This window comes from Buteo buteo, chromosome Z (genome assembly GCF_964188355.1).
Source record: "Buteo buteo chromosome Z, bButBut1.hap1.1, whole genome shotgun sequence".
NCBI lineage: Eukaryota > Metazoa > Chordata > Aves > Accipitriformes > Accipitridae > Buteo > Buteo buteo.
This window is the reverse complement of record NC_134204.1, coordinates 75939541-75957425: the sequence shown is the minus strand read 5'-3', so window position 1 is coordinate 75957425 and position 17885 is coordinate 75939541. Positions and strand designations below refer to the sequence as shown.

The 17885-nt window shown below is 45.0% G+C and overlaps 1 protein-coding gene across 1 annotated transcript in view; it reads left to right on the top strand.

The window, feature by feature from the left end:
* The window catches only part of MUSK (muscle associated receptor tyrosine kinase), a 56763-nt gene that overhangs the window by 13733 nt on the left and 25145 nt on the right, over positions 1 to 17885 (top strand). Inside the window, exons 6-7 of the mRNA XM_075020366.1 lie at positions 12421 to 12545; positions 16474 to 16633. Of these exons, the coding sequence (XP_074876467.1) occupies positions 12421 to 12545; positions 16474 to 16633 (285 nt within the window). The remainder of the gene's footprint in view (positions 1 to 12420; positions 12546 to 16473; positions 16634 to 17885) is intronic.

Genomic DNA, 17885 nt, shown 5'->3' with positions numbered 1-17885 from the left:
ATTGGTGTGTCCTGTAGCAATAAAATGACACACACCTCTGGTTTAGCTCTGAGGGGACACCTCGGAGGAGCAGGGTTTGTTCTTTCCAACATGTGCTGGGGTCACTGTGAAGTGGTCCTCCACCAGCGCACTGGTTTCCAGTTGTGTGGAAGCTGCAAGGGTGTATTGAGTTGGCTTTCCCCTGTTCGGTTCCTTTGTCAAATTAGTTACAGCCCATGCAACTTATGGAAGAAAGGACTAGTAGAAGTACTGGCGTGATGCAGAAGTGCAGTAGGCAGAAACAAGCCTTCTCCACACTGCTCTGCAAAGCAGAACAAATGACCAACGATCAGTTTGCTGGCTCTGTTAAAATTAGCATGTGAGGTTGACTTCCTGTTGCTCATATGTATCCAGAGATGGCTAAAGGAGGTAATGTGCATTTAGATGAAGGAACAATATTATAAACTTGGCTCTTTGCCAAGAAATGTGTTTTTGATTTCCTAGAGGCAACATTTCTGACCTGCAGTTTTGTATTAATTTTCTATCATCTTAAGCATTTTGCTAACCAGCTGTTTAATTGCTACACGATCAGTTTTGATAATGAACTTCTGTGAACCCTAGAGGAGAAGAGCATTTATATAGTGAAGCAGTACTTTGCCAAAGGATTTATACAAATTTCCTGTTGATTGCTGTACTGATGCCTAAAGTGAACCTGTGGCTTAAAGGTTCCTGGATGAATCCAAGATTCAGAACTACGGTAGAATAGAAGCATTTGCTTGCTTATCTGATCTGTAGTTCACACAGGTGTCTGAAGGCTGTAGATTATTGACAAGTTGTTGGCTGAGATGGCTAAGATGTTCCATCCAGCTTTACCTGAAGATCACTCTGTTGGAAATAAATAAGAGAGCAGCTATTGCCTTCAGTAATGTTGAGAGTTGTCCTCAAGTAGAGGGCAGAACTTCCCATCAATGTCAGTGAAAACTGAGGGCAGGGTGTAGACTTTTAGGCTGTATCAAGAATGCATTTCTTGGCCCTTGTCGGAGCATTTGAAATCTGTAGGGTTTGCATGATAGGCATCATTAGTGAGACATTCATCTGTTTTTTCCTTCATGCATTGGACAGCTGTTTATGTAACATATGCTCTAGAACAGGAGGAATTTCAGCTTTCATTGCTGTTTGCAGTGACATTGATCCAGTCCATTAATAGGACCAGTTCAGCAAAAGCTATTCAAGAGGTCATCAGGTTCAGCTTCTGGGCCTGCTGCCTAAAACTGTACACCCTCTGTGGTCCCCTCAGCTTGATGTGTGTAACAATGATATTCTCCATACCCATTATGTATAAATTGTAGGACATTGAATTTAAAGCCACAAGCTCTTGCCTGGGAAGAGGCATGGGAATATTCCTGAGTATGCTTGTCACTGGGACATAGAGAGAAGCTGCCTGGTAGGTTTTTTTTAATGTGTAAAATAAATTCCACTGGTTTTGCTTTAATCTCTTGCTATCTTTTTCAGATGTGGTGCTTATAACGAATATGCATATACAATTCCTGCATCAAATAAGCGTCTATTGCAAAACAGCAGTAGAAAAATATGTTTTGCGATGACTTACAGGCTTGATCGCCTGACCTGGGCGCTGTGTTCTGGCACAGTTTTTTTGTCTGTTTTGGAAAATGTTTCCTTCTCTCCTTGGGGGAAGGAAAGTGCCACTTTATGACTTGGTAGAATGGGCTCCTGTCCTATATGTTCCTCACTCTTCAAAACAAAAAAGTCACGAAAGAAATTGAGAAGTTGACAGTGAATTGCTTACAGTTTAGAAGTAACAGCTGTCTATGGATGAAGCATGAAGCTATAAACCATATATTTCTTTATCAGCCTAATTTTTATCTTCAACTATGGAATAAGCATTTTCTGGTAATGAATGGAGTTATTGCCATTAAAATGTACAAAGGGTTGTGGTGGATTAGGCACTAACACAACTGAAGGTAGAATGTTCTTCTGAGAGGTGTCCTTCCATTCCAACAGAAGCATGTGCATGGAAGTCCTCTGCTGTAGGCAGACAGTCTGAATTGTCTATTGTGCTTTTTAGCCTTGCATATTGGGAATTTGAGTGAAGAAATCCTGAAAAAAAGGGGTTTCTTCCCCTGAGGATGAAGATCAAACTTCCTGTTGTGCCTTTCTACCTGTGGCACCCAACCAGTAAAACCTCTGATGTTCCCAGTTTGCTCAGTGATGCATTTTTAATGTTGAACCAGAAATAAAAAGACCATAAATACATGGAATGTAATGTGAAAGGAAAGAGTACACAGATAGTCCTGTTGGTTGCACGCTGAGTTAGATGCATGTCCATCTTACGATTTATGTGAAGTTGAGCTTGATCTCCAGCCTGTGGCACCAGAGAGTTGTGGAATTGAAGAGTTTTGGCATATAGTGTGCGATAAGGTTTAGTTTTGAAGTCATCACAGTACAAAGGCATGCCTAGAAATTAACAATCCTAAATCTGTGAGGAAACAAACAAACAAACAAACAAATTAGGTAGTGCAAGTGCTGGAAGATCCAGTGTGCTCATCAAGAAACTAACTGGATTCTCCATGGATTTAATAACATGTTTGGATCAAATCTTCTCTGCAGTTTCCAACTGGCTGAACAGGGCATTGGTTGAGGGCTACTGATCCTTTCTTTATCCAGGCAGTTTCATTCATCCCTCTGTCGAAGTGTTGCTCCTCCACTTCCTCCTACGCTACTATGTGACAGCACACGAAGCAAACAAATCAAAACAAGCGTAGAAGCAATGCTCCTCATGCTCCCGACTTAGACATTGTTTGTTTTTGCGTTCCAATCCTGGTAGATAGAAGTCTTTTCCTGCCCACAGTTTATTGCTTATTACTAGCTACTAAAATAATACCCCGCCACAGGCCACAAAAATGTTCCCCTATAAGCCACTTGTGAGAACCGCCTTAGGCTTAAAAATAGGAAGATTCCTTGGAGAATCATCCCTTCAGAGGGAAGGATCTGTCAGGACAAGGGTAGATTTGGCCTAGATTTTTGATTTTTTTTTTTTTTTTTAAATCATTTTGTCTAATTCTTGGAGGCAGTGAGGAGACAGCAGTCTAGATGACAATAGAAAGCAGTGCCTTGGCTATTTAGTTAAGAGACTATGCCTACAAAGTCTAAAGCATGAGCTTCCTTCAACCGTTTTGTGGACCTCTTATGTAGTCTTGGGACAAATCTACATCACAGATAAATCAAAAGACAAGAAAATCACACCATAATTCAGGTAACAAGTATGAAAGTATGTATTTAGTCTAGCTAATCTATCAATTTGGATGGACCACATTCCAGAGATGGGCCCTATTTCGAATGAAAACTGACTCCAGATGTGCCATCCTGAAAGTTTTCTACAGTTTTGTGTCAACATGTCTGTACTTGGCATAGATGAAATAGGAAAGGGAGATACAAAGAGACCACCAAAGCAGCCAGTCAGCAGTGTTACCCTGACTCTTGCCACATTGCCCATATCAGCTATAGACGTGAAATCTGAATTTTTATCTATGCCATCTTCTGAGGTAGGAAGCTTTGGGTGAGAAGAATTGCTAATAGTAGACTGATAAGGAAGTTTGCAGTTTTGTATTTAAGTGCTGGGTGAAATTTCCTCAGGGAAATTCTGATACCGACACTAAGGAAGAGTGTTTGGCTCTGCCATGAGCAGAGGCAGAAACCCTGGGAAAGGATTGCCTTCCCTGTCCTCGGTGATGCTGGTGTACGTACCTGCAGGCAGTGTCCTATGGCAGTAATGGTGAATACTGCGGTTTGCTGTTAAAAATTGCAAAGGGTTTGCAGGGAGGGAGGGAAAGAAAATAGTACTGAGCTTGCCTCTAATTACACCGGAGTAATTGACTGGGCTCAGCGGGGTCACATGGGCATGACTGAAAGCCCAGAATATCTCATTAAATCTCCTCCTACCTACTGCATTCACCAGAGCCATCCCGAGGTTCTCAGATGCTGCAGATATGATCATAACCCTAATTACAGGGCAACAGGGCAAGCCGTAGGAGAAAGAAAACAGCCCCAGACCTTCAGCAAATGAATAAACAAGCGTAAACTATTCAGTTTATTCCTGAGGCTTGCTCTGCTGTGACACAGGTATGTGGTGCACGCTGCCTTTGAGTAATGGTCACCGAGTGGCCTCCTGCACTGAGGAGCTGCAAAGCAGGCCTCCTGGGAACATGAGGTTTCTCACAAAGCATAAAAGAGCAACTCGACTTTAATGGGCATTTGAGCCTGCTACTCCCTTTTGCAAAAGCTGCTTTCCCCTAACAAAGAGTTTGGAAAGGCACTTAAAAAATAGATTAAATTCTCACATCATTGCATGAATTGTGGTTTTAAGAAAAAACCCAGATATTGCGGACAAAATCCATTTGGCTTGTAAACTGTCTTGGGTAGCTAGGAAGCATGTGCTTCCTGCACAAGAACAAAGGGAGTAGAAGATAGAGAATATCCATGGCTATCAGATAAAGGGGGCCAGAGCAAACTGAGACAAGTATTCTGAAGTGATTGCTTTTTTACACTGAGAAACCAAGATAGAGCTGGGGCTGAAGATACAGAAAGGAGGGGTTTGAAGGCAACCTGGAAATTTATAGAATCTATTTAAAAGACCAGTTTTGCTAAGTTGTCTGTGGACCAATACCATTTTTCTGAGACTGATGCTTTCTGTCTTCCAAGCACCTCTTCCATCTTTCTCATTCAGGTAGCTTTGGTGCCAGTGAAGGCCCTGCTATTGTTTTCTGCTGTAACTGACTCTTCCAAACTGTACAACTCTAGATTTTGCTTCTAGCACAAACGCCAGTTCTAGTGTCACACAATACTTCCAGACTGTGTGTGCCTATACTATGGAACAGAAAGTGTCTGTTGTTGTGCTGCTTTGAGTAGGAATGGTCCCCTCACATCTCTGAAATTGAATGCAGCCACAGGCAGCACCTCAGAAAAAGGGCATCTCAAACTAGGAGTTGAGAATAGGGAACAATGTTGGATCTCTGTGTTAGGAGGGACTAGCAGAGTTTTCAGTGTTGAAAAGCAAGCATGCATGGTGGATAAGGTAAGCAGGGAACAGGCTACTTGCTATCACCCCAAAACAAGAAACATCCTAGCAGCTACTGCTAGGAGCACTTTAAAATAGATGAAAGGAAGTACTTTTCACATGGCATGTAATTAAATTTATGGCATTGCTGTTACACATTGGTGGAGACCAGATGTCAGGATGCTGCAGGGCTTATCTCAGTTTTGGGTATCCCATAATTGCCTGCTCCATTCCTGAGAGTGGGAGAGAGGGAGACTTCTGTGCAGCTGTGGAGATTTCAGTACATGCAGGCAGTCTGGCAACCTCGGCAGCCGTTGTGATCCATCGCCCATGGCCCATCACGATGGCTCCTGAGGCCACCAGTCTGCCTGTGTGTACTGGTCTCTTTCCCTCTGGTTGCTAAACACAACCGGAATGAGCAAGAGTTTCTCTTTGACTCAGGAGACTGGGAACTTCTTTTCCATTTGCACATGCAATTACAGGTAATGGCAGAGTTAAATGGCTCACGGTGCGTCTCCGTACTGTAGAAAAGCCACAGAAATTTAGGGGAGGTTTAGAAGGGTCTTTCCTTCAGAGAAACCAAACACATATATAGGACCAGTACTGACATGAAAAGAATTTCCTTATTCATTTCCTTGGGAAGTAATTTGAACACATTATCCTCGCTTGTCCTTGAATCTGGTGTTTGCTCTGTATATAGAAATGAACACTTGTACAGAACAGGTTTTATATAGTTACACAGGATATAAGCTATCTATTTACATTTTACTCCTGGTTATTATAGCTTTGCATATTTGCAGGGTCTGCTTTTAGGATTCCAGAGACATCTAGATGCGATGCAGTCTTTCACAGCTGAGAAGTTCCTGTGCTGGCTGGTGCATTTAGCATTATATGAGTCCTTCTGCTGATGCAAATTGTCCTACCATCCATAAATCTTGGAGGTCACCCTAGAAAAAAGTTACCTTGAAAAGCTCTTGCCTTGCTAAGAAAATCTTGCTTTGATATTAGACACCAGAGTTTAGAATCTGAAGGCATACACTTCAGGATGGAGATGTTGTGGTTTCCTCCATCTCCCTTCCACACAGATCTTGAGTTGTCCCTGCTGTCCATCTCACAGCCTCAGGCTCCAGGTTGAGTATCTATGTATTGCTGTGCTGTCTGGCCTGTGCTGCATGAGGCGTTAGAACTACTGTAAGCCCCAAACCTCCCAAATCATGTATCAGGAGCCAGAAGAGCTTGGAGATTTTGAGATTTTGTACAAAACATTGATATTTCAAATGCATTGGGGGGTTCTCCTCCCAGATTTCCATGGTAACCAGGTGAGGGGCAGGTGAATGATGACGCACTGCTTGCTTATAGCACTTCTGCAGCTTACTGTTCTGGGGCCCACACCTGATAGTGCTGTTCCCAGGGAAATAATACAGTGGTTGTGTGCGTTTCCTACTGTATTTGTACATTTTTTTTTTTTCTTTCGATAATCTGCATACACGTGGTTCTCTGGCAATAAACATGTTTGCACAGGGATTAAATAAAAATAGGTAAGCAATTTGATAAAGATAAGTGGGCATGTCTCCTATCAGCTTTGTCTGTGTCATTTTGCTCCTCTTTGTGATTACTTGGTAGTTTTGCAAAAAGATAAATATTGCAGTTTTGGTAAGAAATACTCAGAGATCAAAGCAAAACTGACCTTGCAGTTATCTTGGGATTTAATTATTAACCCAGCAGTTTTGGAATTGGGTGGGACGCTGGCAGCACGCTTTGAGCAGTGGCAAAGGTACAATGTGAGTAATTCCCATATGGAGGCGTGTGGTGATCCATGTGCAGAGCCCGTAACTGTGAGAGGAGCTGCTGACTGTGCTTACTGAAGAATTTGTTTGTTCTCCAAGCTGGGATTCGGTCCCATCATGTCAGCTGCGGAGACTGTGCCTCACTTGTTCAGCCCTGGCTCTTGGCATGTGATTAGCTGCCGCACACAGCTCAGCGCGGCTGTCTCTGCGACCGCTGATGCACGAGTATGATGTGCGGCCTGTTCTTAGCCCTGGTATTTCAAGACTTGTTGGGATTTTACACAGATTAATTTGAAATGTCAGAAAACACAAATACTGTGGATTTCTATGTGTTTATAAATGTATTTGTCAGACCTCCCCTCATCTCTCACCAGTGGGAAGGAAATGGTAGCCCCTCTGCTTGTTATCTCTCCTTGACTGCCTGCTTTAGACTTGTCAGGAGGAGTGAATGGATGTGAGATGAATGAATCTGAATGGGGCTTTAGACGACTGGATTTCTCACTGGCAAAAGGCTGCCAGCACCTTGGCACAAGTTTATGGTTCTTCAGAGCATATAGATGGAAAGCATAAATGATTTCTTACGGATTAGTAAGAAAAGTCTAAGCCCAGAGAAATCCTCTGTAGGGAAGGAGTCATTTCAATCTTTCACACTTCAGGTATGAAAGAGCTATAGGAAAATTGGTGAACGTGAACAAAAAAAATGCTTGCAGTTTAGCTCCTGGATGCCTACGCATGAGTAGTATGCAGTGCAAAGGCTTTGCCAGGGTATTTATATCAGGAAAGTTTCCGAGGCGATGTGTAGCTTACCAGTTCCCCCAGAAATGCAGACACATTTGTTCTTAACATGGCACCAGCTGTACCAGCAGAAAACGCCTTTTTGCACATAGGAGTTGCCTTTACCCACCATGTTTTGCAGCTTAGGTGGAAAAAAAAAATTGGTGTAAGACCTGACCGTAATCACCCAAAAGGCCATTTTTCATGGTAAGAGCAGAACAATTGGGGAAAGTGGAGCAGGCTATGTCAGATGTGACAGTATGGACAGTATGGACACAAGGTCTGGCTCATGTGTTAGGCCGGGCTCAGACTGCGGTGGGAAGGGAGTGTGCACCCACTGTTGCCAGGCGGTTGCTAACACAAGTTTAGCTCTTGGTGGCCTTATCTCAGTTTGGATTATCAGGTAGGCTTTACAGTGATCCAGCACTAGCAACAAACTCCTGGGCATGAATACGTGCAGATATTGACACGCTGCGTTAATTCACGTACACTGGCAAATGTTGCTCATGTTCTCTGAAAGTCAAGGTTCACCAAAGGCAGTGGGGGCTCTGGAAAAAAAAAAAAACCCACCCCAAAACCAGTGTTTGACTGGGCCTGATGTGTCAAACCCAGCATTAAGGCTTATGAAACTCTGGCTAAAAGGGGTGTCTTCCTGCAGTGGGGCTGCACGCATGAGGGTATCCAGTGAGCTCTGGGCATCACTTTTCCTTTCCTGAAAGCAACAGCATGGCCCCAGGCCACCCAGGCTGCTGCCTGGATGTGACTGGCCCAATCCAGCCTGTTTTAACAAAAAACCAGGCGTTACCCCGTCAGGGGGAAGACATCTGCCAGGACTGCAGGATTGGGCCCCAAACCCTGGAAATGAAACACAGCTCAGTCAAAGGCGACGGGAAAACAAAGGCACCTGGAAAGAGTTAGCTGTTCAAACGGGGGGCTGGGGGGGCTCTGCTTTAATCTTTTTATAGTATAAAAATTTTCTGACTGAATTAAAGCCCTACTGTTTGGACTGGATGATGTTACCTAATTCTCAGAAATGAGAGCAGCTGGCTGCAGTGCAGATACCTCCTAGCAAGCTCTGCAGTGCACATCACATCATTTAGCAGGGCTGTAAAAGAAAGGACATTTATTAGGGGGCTTGGGAATGAAACTTAATGTGCTGGCTTGGCCTTTAGCTTGCCGGATTTCATTTCCAGCTCCTCTGTTTTATTTTCCACTTAAATAAATAAATAAATGAAGCCCTCTTCACCCACTGTCCATAACTGCTTTTTGACATGCCTTTGGGTAAATCCTGTGCTGTGAGCCTGGGGGTCTTGATGTGAATGTTGTTAACCTCGTGGTGATCTAGCTAAACAGGCAAAGTTCCTGGCAAAATCCACTTGTGGGAGGATCTGGAAAAGGAGGGCAAGTAATGGAGGTGTTAAAAATCACCTGATTGTTGGGAATTTTCACTCTGAGGCAAAATTAAACCAAAACGATGTCCTGAGCTCACCAAATAATGTGAATTTTACAAACATTTATTGCCATTTCCTGTTCCTCCTTCTTCTTGCTTTTCAGCTGCCTCTCCCCACCAGCTGCTCAGGTCAGCCCTATCAGGGTAGCCATTTCTTTCTCACCTTTGCATCTTTTCTTTCCCTGTGTAATATAGTGAGGGGAAAAAAAGTTGTAGTTTTGGGGCCTGGGTTCCTCCATTTACCTACAGGACAGATTTTCTTCCCCACGCAGTTGCCAAAATGGACCTTAAGCTCATCCGGTGGTCTTGCCCTGCTTTGCACTGGTGGAAAGTGACACTGGCAGCTCTCACACAACCCACCCTGGCTTTCCCACAGCACCAAGTCTGCCAGCAACGGCAATGTGTCGATCATCTACCCACAGATGATGGGGCTGAGAAATAGCTGATGCTATTTTTTTTTAATGCTGTTTCCCAAAGTGATGAAGAGCTCTTTGGAAAATATGTCCCTGCTTGTGCCAGTCAGCGGTGCTCCAAAACCTGTTGGGATGTGAGAAGTCCAGCCCTTGTTGCAGAGAATTTCTCACTTAAAGATAAAATAATGTAAAAACCCCCAGATTGTTCCATTCACAGTATTTAGAGATAAGTACTTAAGTTAAATAGCTAAACTTTAAGTAAAATACTTTTAAAAAGCATGCAAATGTAAGTACTTGGAATGTTGAAGTATTAAATCTGTAACTTCAATTTTGAATGTCCTGGAAATGCACAGGGTGGCACTGGGGGTAGCAGGAGCTTCCATTCTTCCATGCTTTGGAAATCAGCTTATTTCCTTATAGGCCCACTTTTATTTAGCCATCCCTCCCTGTGCTAGATAATACACTTGCACTACTTTCCACAAGAAACATGTGGATGCTTAGCAGCTGTCACTGGATTTTTCACCCCTGTATTTGTGTTTTAAGCTTGAATGGCCTGACCCTTTGCCTTCTCTATGCTGGCAGACGAGTGCTTATGCCAGCAGTGTGCTGGGTTACTAAAGCAAGTGCTGTGATCAGTGCTGGAGGGAGGACCCCTGGGAGTGGGATGCAGCTTTCTGGCCTCCCCACAGGTGCCACGAGTGAGCTGGACCAGCGGCCGTGCTCGCTGTGGCTTTGCTCCCCACCTGTGCAACTGCCATAATTTTCAAAATGTGCCTTTTTTTCTCCTGGCTGAAAGATCGTCACAGATTTTGGGAGAGCAGGGCATATGGACCTGTGCCTGGCATCAGCTAATGGGGTGCTGTTAATTTGTCACTTCAGTACTAATTAAGCTAGGTAGGATCCGAGGAGCAGAGTTGTCAGGTGGGCAGGGTCCCAGTAGCACACTGAGAAACCAACAGCAGCATGAGAAAACCACCAAGGGCTTTATTCCGGCTCTGGGAGCTAACGTGCTGGCTTTAGCAGGAGCTGAGTGCACATAACAGCTGCCAATGGACAGGCTCAAAAGTTTAGTATTTCTCCGAATGAAGGATAATATGAGCTTGGCCCAGGGCACTCGGGGCTGAATTTGTAACCATCTGTTGTTAATAGCCTGAAGTGAAACTTCAGGCAAAGGTTTCATTTCTCTTATTATTCATCGGGAAAGTCCCTGGCCAGTGACTGCAGCTTTCCTTGTTAGAGGGGGAGCTTTCTACATGCTGCCTTGCTGAGGGGCAGGGGGGATGCAGCAGCCCCGATGATGCTCTGCTTTGAGTTTAAGCAAGTGGCACTGAGCATCAACAGTGAGGAACTGCTTGGAGACCATAGAGGAATTAAGAAGCTGAATATAATACGTACTCTCCCACCCTTTTCACTTCACTGACATTAAATTTAATCTTCCTAAAAATCCCTGCCCAGGAGCCTATTGAATGGCTGTGCTCCTACAACAAAAAATTTCTACACTGAAATGTACTCCTAGTGTTGCCTATCCATGAGCAAAAGCTGGTTTTAGGCTCTTTGTTAATACAAATCTCAGCCCCTTCTCAGGCCAGGACTGGGTGGAAGGACTACGTGGAAAGCATATACTTTTTTTATTCCAACTGAAGTTTTGCAGACAAAGCCTTCCCATCCCAAATGGCGTGGACAGATGTTCAGTTTCTGAAGGGACTCTCATTGGTCTCCTAATTGCTCTGCATTGGAAGTCTCCATCTGGGAGCAACCAGTGGCCACTGCCAAGAGGTACGTCAGGCAGAGACACAGAAGACTGTGATGTGATCAGATACGTTGGTAAGAGGAACCATACAGATAGCAAAAGTCACAAACAAGTTATCAGGCTTGTCTGAGAACTCCAAGAGAAACACCCCTGCTTACTAAAATTTCTGATGGAGACTTTTAGTCAATGCTGAGCAACCCAGAAGGCAGAGAGAGAACGTTACTCACTAAGCACAAGAATTGGAGGAAAAAATGGCACAGAGCTATTCAACCTGCTTCTGCACAGACATTAAGGCATCTCCATTAAAAATTTTGGGTCAAAACTCAAATGTTCCATATGGGAAATGTCTCTCTTCTCTGCTTTCCTCTATGTGGTCCAAGTACAGCAGCTGAAATACAGCTTGTGAAGGCCATCAGAGTTGTGTTTCTGGATCGAAATAAGTTTTTAGCAAAAATACTTCACTAAAAGAAAATTTCTCAGGGCAGGGAGGAGCTTATCTTACTTATCTTCAAACTGTCCAGCAACCAAATTGCCACAAAAGAAATAAGAGCAGTAGAGATGAAAAGTCACTTTAAAAACCTACTTTCCCCCTGCAGTCTCACCTCAAAATCTTTGCCAGCCATTCCTCTATAACCCGATGTTAGACTCTTACCCCTGAGGGCAGGTTGTCATGGCATGGAAAATGCTGGGCTTTGCATCTCTCCATGGTAAGTCCTAATCACTGCAATCACAGTGAGGAGCTCATCTGACCCTTAACCTTCACGGTATGTGACTGTGCTGGTGGTCCCCTTTGATGGTTTTGAACAAGTTTCTCATGAGGTCACCCTTGGCAGGGCAGCATGGTAACTTGCCACTTATTTGCTATAAGCTGTCCCATCTGCATGCTACCGATGAGTTTGCCCTTGGTTTTTTGCACATTACCTCCTATGAGGCATCGAACTTGGATGATGCAGAAATTTCCAGATGTAAAATTTTGGTCTGTAAGGTGCAGAACATAACCACACCACTCATTCTCTTTCTCTTCCTTGTCCCTCTCCCAAGACTGTCACTCACTGGGAAGCCTGTGCTACGCTCTGCTTTTATTCATGGGGCCGTGGCTTATTTCAAGACCTACTGGGGAGGAAGCATCTCCATGCCAGCACAGCCTCAGCTTTACATTGTTGTTCAACTAGCACCTCTGTCTTCTCCTGCAGTTTTTGCCAGAATCCTGAAGGCTCCTGAATCCCAAAATGTCACCTTTGGGTCTGTGGTGACGTTGCGGTGTGCTGCGACCGGCCTTCCAGTCCCCACTGTCACCTGGCTGGAAAATGGGAAAGCTGTAAGTGCCTCTTTTTTCATTCTTTTGGCCCTGGAGGCTGCTATCATCCGGAAGCACAGCCCAGGAATTAAAATGCGGGGCTGGGAGCCAGCGCGTGTGGTTTCTATTCCTGCCTTACTTAGTGACTTGCTGTGCAATCAGGTTGAGTCCGCCTCATCTCCCTGCTGCAGTTTTCTCCTCTGCAAAACACTCTCCCCCTTCTCCAGGGTGTTGTGTGGATTAATTTTTTAGGGTCTGGGAAGCCCAAGATGAAGGATGCTTTAGATGCTTACAACCTTCCTCCAAGCCAGGGTTTCTAGGAATTCATCGTGGGTTTAAGTATCTTTGCAGCCACCCCTCCTCACCTTTCTCCTAATGTGGTAACAATAACATGGCAAAATTGCTTATTTGACAAAATAACACAAACCAAGGTAGTTAGGTAGAGCAAACTGTCTTGAGGCAAAATACCTGTGGGACAGGTATTAATAATGTACATATATGTACATAATGTACATAATAATGTGCATATATGCACAGCACATTTGCAGGCGAATAGATGTGAAATTTTCTAGACTGACCTAGGTGACACACTGAAGTATGTCAACAATTTATTCCTGGCTAGAATCACGTCCTCAAGAAAGGGACACCCTCTTCAGTGGCAGGCACCAAGAGATGCAAATCCACTGCTTCTCACAGGAAATTGTTCTGTGGTCTAATTATCCTGACCATTTGAAATAGGTGCCTGCATTGAATTCATCTGGCTTTCATGTTCGTGTGTAAGCTATTGCAATGCCTTCCCTTCAGCTGAACTGAAGAGCCGCCTGACACCCGATATTGCCTCCCCAGCAGTGAGTGGTGCACCACAGTCACAGCAGCTCTGCAGCCTGAGCCTGCCATGGGTTTCCTCCAGTCTTGATATGGTTATGGTGGACATGTTTTATACTCTCTGTGGTCTTTCCACTGCTTTTTTAAGGATGTAAGCCCCAGGGCGTGATGCTGTGGAGGCAGGTGGAGCAGCCACAGCTTGCAGGCTGGCACTTTGAGTCTGGTCTTTCTCATTGAACCCCTGGCAACCACTAGTCCTTCTGGCCATCAGCTGGCCATGACCATTCTTGTGGACTTGCCTGTCGAACAGGACGAATAAATCCTCTTGCTCAAGTTCCTTACTTCAGGAGGCTATCCCCATCCTGCTCTGTGTCCCCTCTTTCCATGTATTAAAATACATTATTAAGGAGCCTGGGCTACTCTGTAGGCTGTCTTGCCTTCCTTATCTCCTCTAAAGCTTATTGTGTCCTCCAGTCTGATGAGGGCTAATTTTCAATATTCCCTCGAAGTTGCTAGGGAGAACAGCAAAGGCATCAGATCAGCCTCTGCAGACACCTGTGGGTACTCAGTAGTTTCTGGAGATAATTATTTTGAGACAACTGCAGGTGTGCATTCAAGACTTCTTCCTCATTGGAGAAGGAATCTTTTGGGGTATCTGGGGTCCCTGGCAAGGGCAAAGTATTTCCAGAGCACAGACTGCTGCTCTGCCAAGCTGCCACCAGTGCGTCGATACCACAGAGAGCTGTGTGTGAGATGATGCTCAGCTCCTACCTGGGGCCGCTGCCTGGCTGGTCAGATACACTATGCCCCTTTCCTGTCTGTGAGGCAAAGTCCAGTCCCTGGAGGGTGGTGCTCCAGACTGCGTCATTTTAAATATGACAGAGAGACCTTAATGAGAACCCAACGCTGGGAAAGTCAGGCCAGGAAGGGGGTGGACTGAAATTCGTGCATTTGAGGGCTGGCTCACAAGCAAACAATGGTGAGTCATTTGAAGATGCAGCGTGCCTGCGGCATTATGGTCTCTGAATGATGACCTGTAATTGTCCTGAGGTTTAAAGAGTGGGAATCTGCAGAGGTTGTTGAGATGCCTTTGAAGAGGAGGATGGAAACTCCTCTGGGCAGCAGCTGCCTTGCCTACCTAAACAGAAACACAATTCCTTTTCCTCCCACTATGCCCCATGGGGCATCATGGACCTTAAACTGTAGTTTTCCACACCACAAAGAATAAGTGAGCCAGGTGTGAAGAGGTGTCTGCTTTGGTGGTGGCTGAAGTGACGTTTTAGAGGCTAAAAAAAGACCTGCTGGAAACAAAATCTCAGGGAACGTATTTGAAAAGGGAAAGGAATCAATTAAGACAAGGGAATGGCTTGAGGTTCCCAGTAGAGTAAACAACAGCTGGCTGGTGTGGAAGTCCTAGGCACAACTACCTCACACTTTCACCTGTGATTTTTCACAATATATGTGACCATGCATGCTGCTCGTACTGCTTGCCGCTACCTGAGCACCCTTTTCTTCCCATGGCCGAAGCCAGGAGGAACAATCCTGGCTCTCCATGCTTACCAGGCAGAATCCAGCACTGCCGGGAGGGGAGCTAACAGATGGGGTATGCCTGAGGTCTGAGGGGTAAAGAGGGAGAGAGGACTGGATCAGCACAAGTGGCTCAGAGCAAGTGCCCACCTCTCCTGGGTAGATGCTAGGAGGCAGGTGTAGCCTGTAAAGAAATTCCTCCTTTCCACCAGGAAGGTCCCAGTGGTGTCTTAGTGCTGAGTGGTTTCTGGGGAGAAAAAAAATTCTAAAAATAAATCTGACCAGTACTGTAACAAAAGAGAAATTTGTGAGAAAACGTGCCCTGAGTCCCCATCCACCTGAACTGAGGTCACAGCATGAAGCCAAAAAATATCCCTGGTCCCTCTGTTTGCATGGTGACCAGCATACCACCCATCCTTGATGCAATACTTAAAATAACTGTGCTGGTCTTGTTATTTAGTGATTTCTTCGCATGCACATTACCTCACCACAACTCCAAGTTGAGCTTGAGTGACGCAAAACAAATACATTAATTTCAGCATTTTGTTTTCAGAGAAACACATCTTTACTAAAGATATGATAAAACACTGATGCATCCTGCCTTGCTTTTTCAGTTACCGCTGTTTATACCTTTGGGAACAGACACAGATCCCATTGAAATCGCATTTCTACTAACCTCCAGGAAGGTCAGATTTGTCTCTCTAACCTCTCAGATAGATGCATAGATGGAGTGCTTTGCTGGGATGGATCCAGGGAGACAACTCTCACTGTCCTTAGGGCCAGGACACACTGGTGGGATTCAGGGGCAACTGCATCTCGCTTGAATTACATTTGATGCTTCCTATCAGTATGAAGAGTAGAGCAGGCAATGTTGCTCCTTCCTACTGCCTTTGCAAGGTACAGCCTTGGTGTATCATGTCCTCCTACTTTAATAAATGCCATATGAGCAGGAGAGCTGTTGGTCAAAATCAGCAGGCTCCAAGCAAATTTACTGGGAATTTCTGACCTGGGAAAAGAGTTGGCCAAAATCACCACATCTGCAGCCCCTTTCATATTTATAGGTGTGAGATAAGAAAATCTATTAGATATCTGCAAAAGTGTAGGAGACAGAGTGCTTGCTTTGCTCAAGACTGCTTTAGAAGTGTGGCAGTGGTTGTATTAACCCAGAATCAACAACTTCCAAACTATTTTCTTTTCTCCGTCTGTATAGCCGTGGTCCACAAAACCACCTTATGCCCTTCCTTGCTAAGGCATGAATAGGCAAACAACTTATGAGAAGAGGTCCTGAGTAATTGGCCAGCTCAATTACATGAGCAAAACTGAGACTACAGCCCTCTGGAACTGAAAATTAATTGCAGAAGTATTGCTGAAGTGCAAAATAGGAGAGGTCTTTAACATTTGCTTTTGACTGTGAAGTCAGCTGCTATGAAAGCACTAAAATACTGCCAGCAGCTTTAGCTCTTTGCCACTTTTATCTGCTTGCTACATCTTTCTCTGCCAATTTAAATGCTTGGGGCTGGGTCTCTTAGGTTTTTCCTTGGTTTGTTTGTTTGCCTTTGTTGGAAATATCACTGCACTGGGCTTTTCGCTGTCTTAGGTTTCTGCAGGGTCTATAGCGGAAAGTGTCAAGGACAGAGTGGTTGACTCGAGACTGCAGGTGTATGTCACCCGACCTGGCCTGTTCACTTGCCTTGCCACAAACAAACACAGCAAAACTTTTGGAGCTGCAAAAGCCGCAGCAACCATCAGCATTTCAGGTATGCTGGGAGAGAAGGGGTCATTAGTTTTTTACCCTTGCAATCGCAGTCCTAGCTTCCCTGCTGGGGGAGAGGAAAGGGGTGTGAAGTAATCTGAAGGAGGAGGGAAAGCCTTGGAGAGCTGATAGTGTGCAGGGGGCTAAATTTGAGTACAAGCGCATCCCCCGCCAGGCTATTTGCTCATATATGCTTACACTTTGGAGACTGGCACTGCTGTCATTTCCTGAATGTTTTATGCCGTCTTGTACTTTGTGTCCCAGAAGCACACTTGGTAAGTTCATCCATGTGGAGGAAGTCGTGGCCATGACCCAGCATTGGTATCACCTAACAGCAAGGTGAAAATAGCTTTTGTGAGCAGTTTGGCTTCTCAGAGGGTTGCATCCAGAAAGCAGGGAGGTTGCTGTCAGAGCAATACGATTCCTGGGTAAACTCTGCTCCCAGGTACATCTCTTGTTGGTCTCTTCTGTCAGGTGGCTGGAGATAGGACAAGAGGAAATGGCCTCAAGTTGAGGCAAGGGAGATTTAGATTAGATATTAGGAAAAATTTTTTTACTGAGAGGGTTGTCAAACATTGGAATGGCTGCCCAGGGAAGTGGTTGAGTCACCATCCCTGGAGATATTCAAAAAGCGAGTGGACAGGGTACTTCAGGACATGGTTTAGTGGGCATAGTTGATGGTTGGACTCGATGATCTTGAAGGTCTTTTCCAACCTAAATGATTCTATGATTCTATGATTCTATCTCCCAAACAGGGAAAGGATGTTCCAAAGAGGAGAAATACCTGTGGTCTGAGCTAGCTGACAGCATTTGTCACACCAAGAGAAAGGTGGAAGCTTGTGCCTTCCCTCCTGGGACAGGAAAGCGGGGGTTTAGTTAGAGGAAAGAGGAATCACCCTGGACTCCAGACATGGAGTGGTAGCCCTGGTCCTGCTGTCAGAGAGACACGCACCTGCCCCTCTCTCTGTGCCTCAGCTTCTGCTCTGTTGAGAAAATAACCATGCCCTTTCTTACACAGGGCATTGAGACCTAGCAGCAAGCTCTTCCCATAAGACACTCAGCACTTGTACCATATTCACATCCCCACTTCTGCTTTTAGCCCAGGCAAGGCTTTGCCCCACAAGGCAGAGCGCAAATGCAGTAGGGAGGGCAGGTGCCTGAGGCTGGTGTCAGAAGCTGCACTGTTCTTCTCCAGGCTGCATGTGCTCAGCAAGAAGGGAGCACCCCCCAGACCTGAGCAGGAGGCTGCCGTGGTC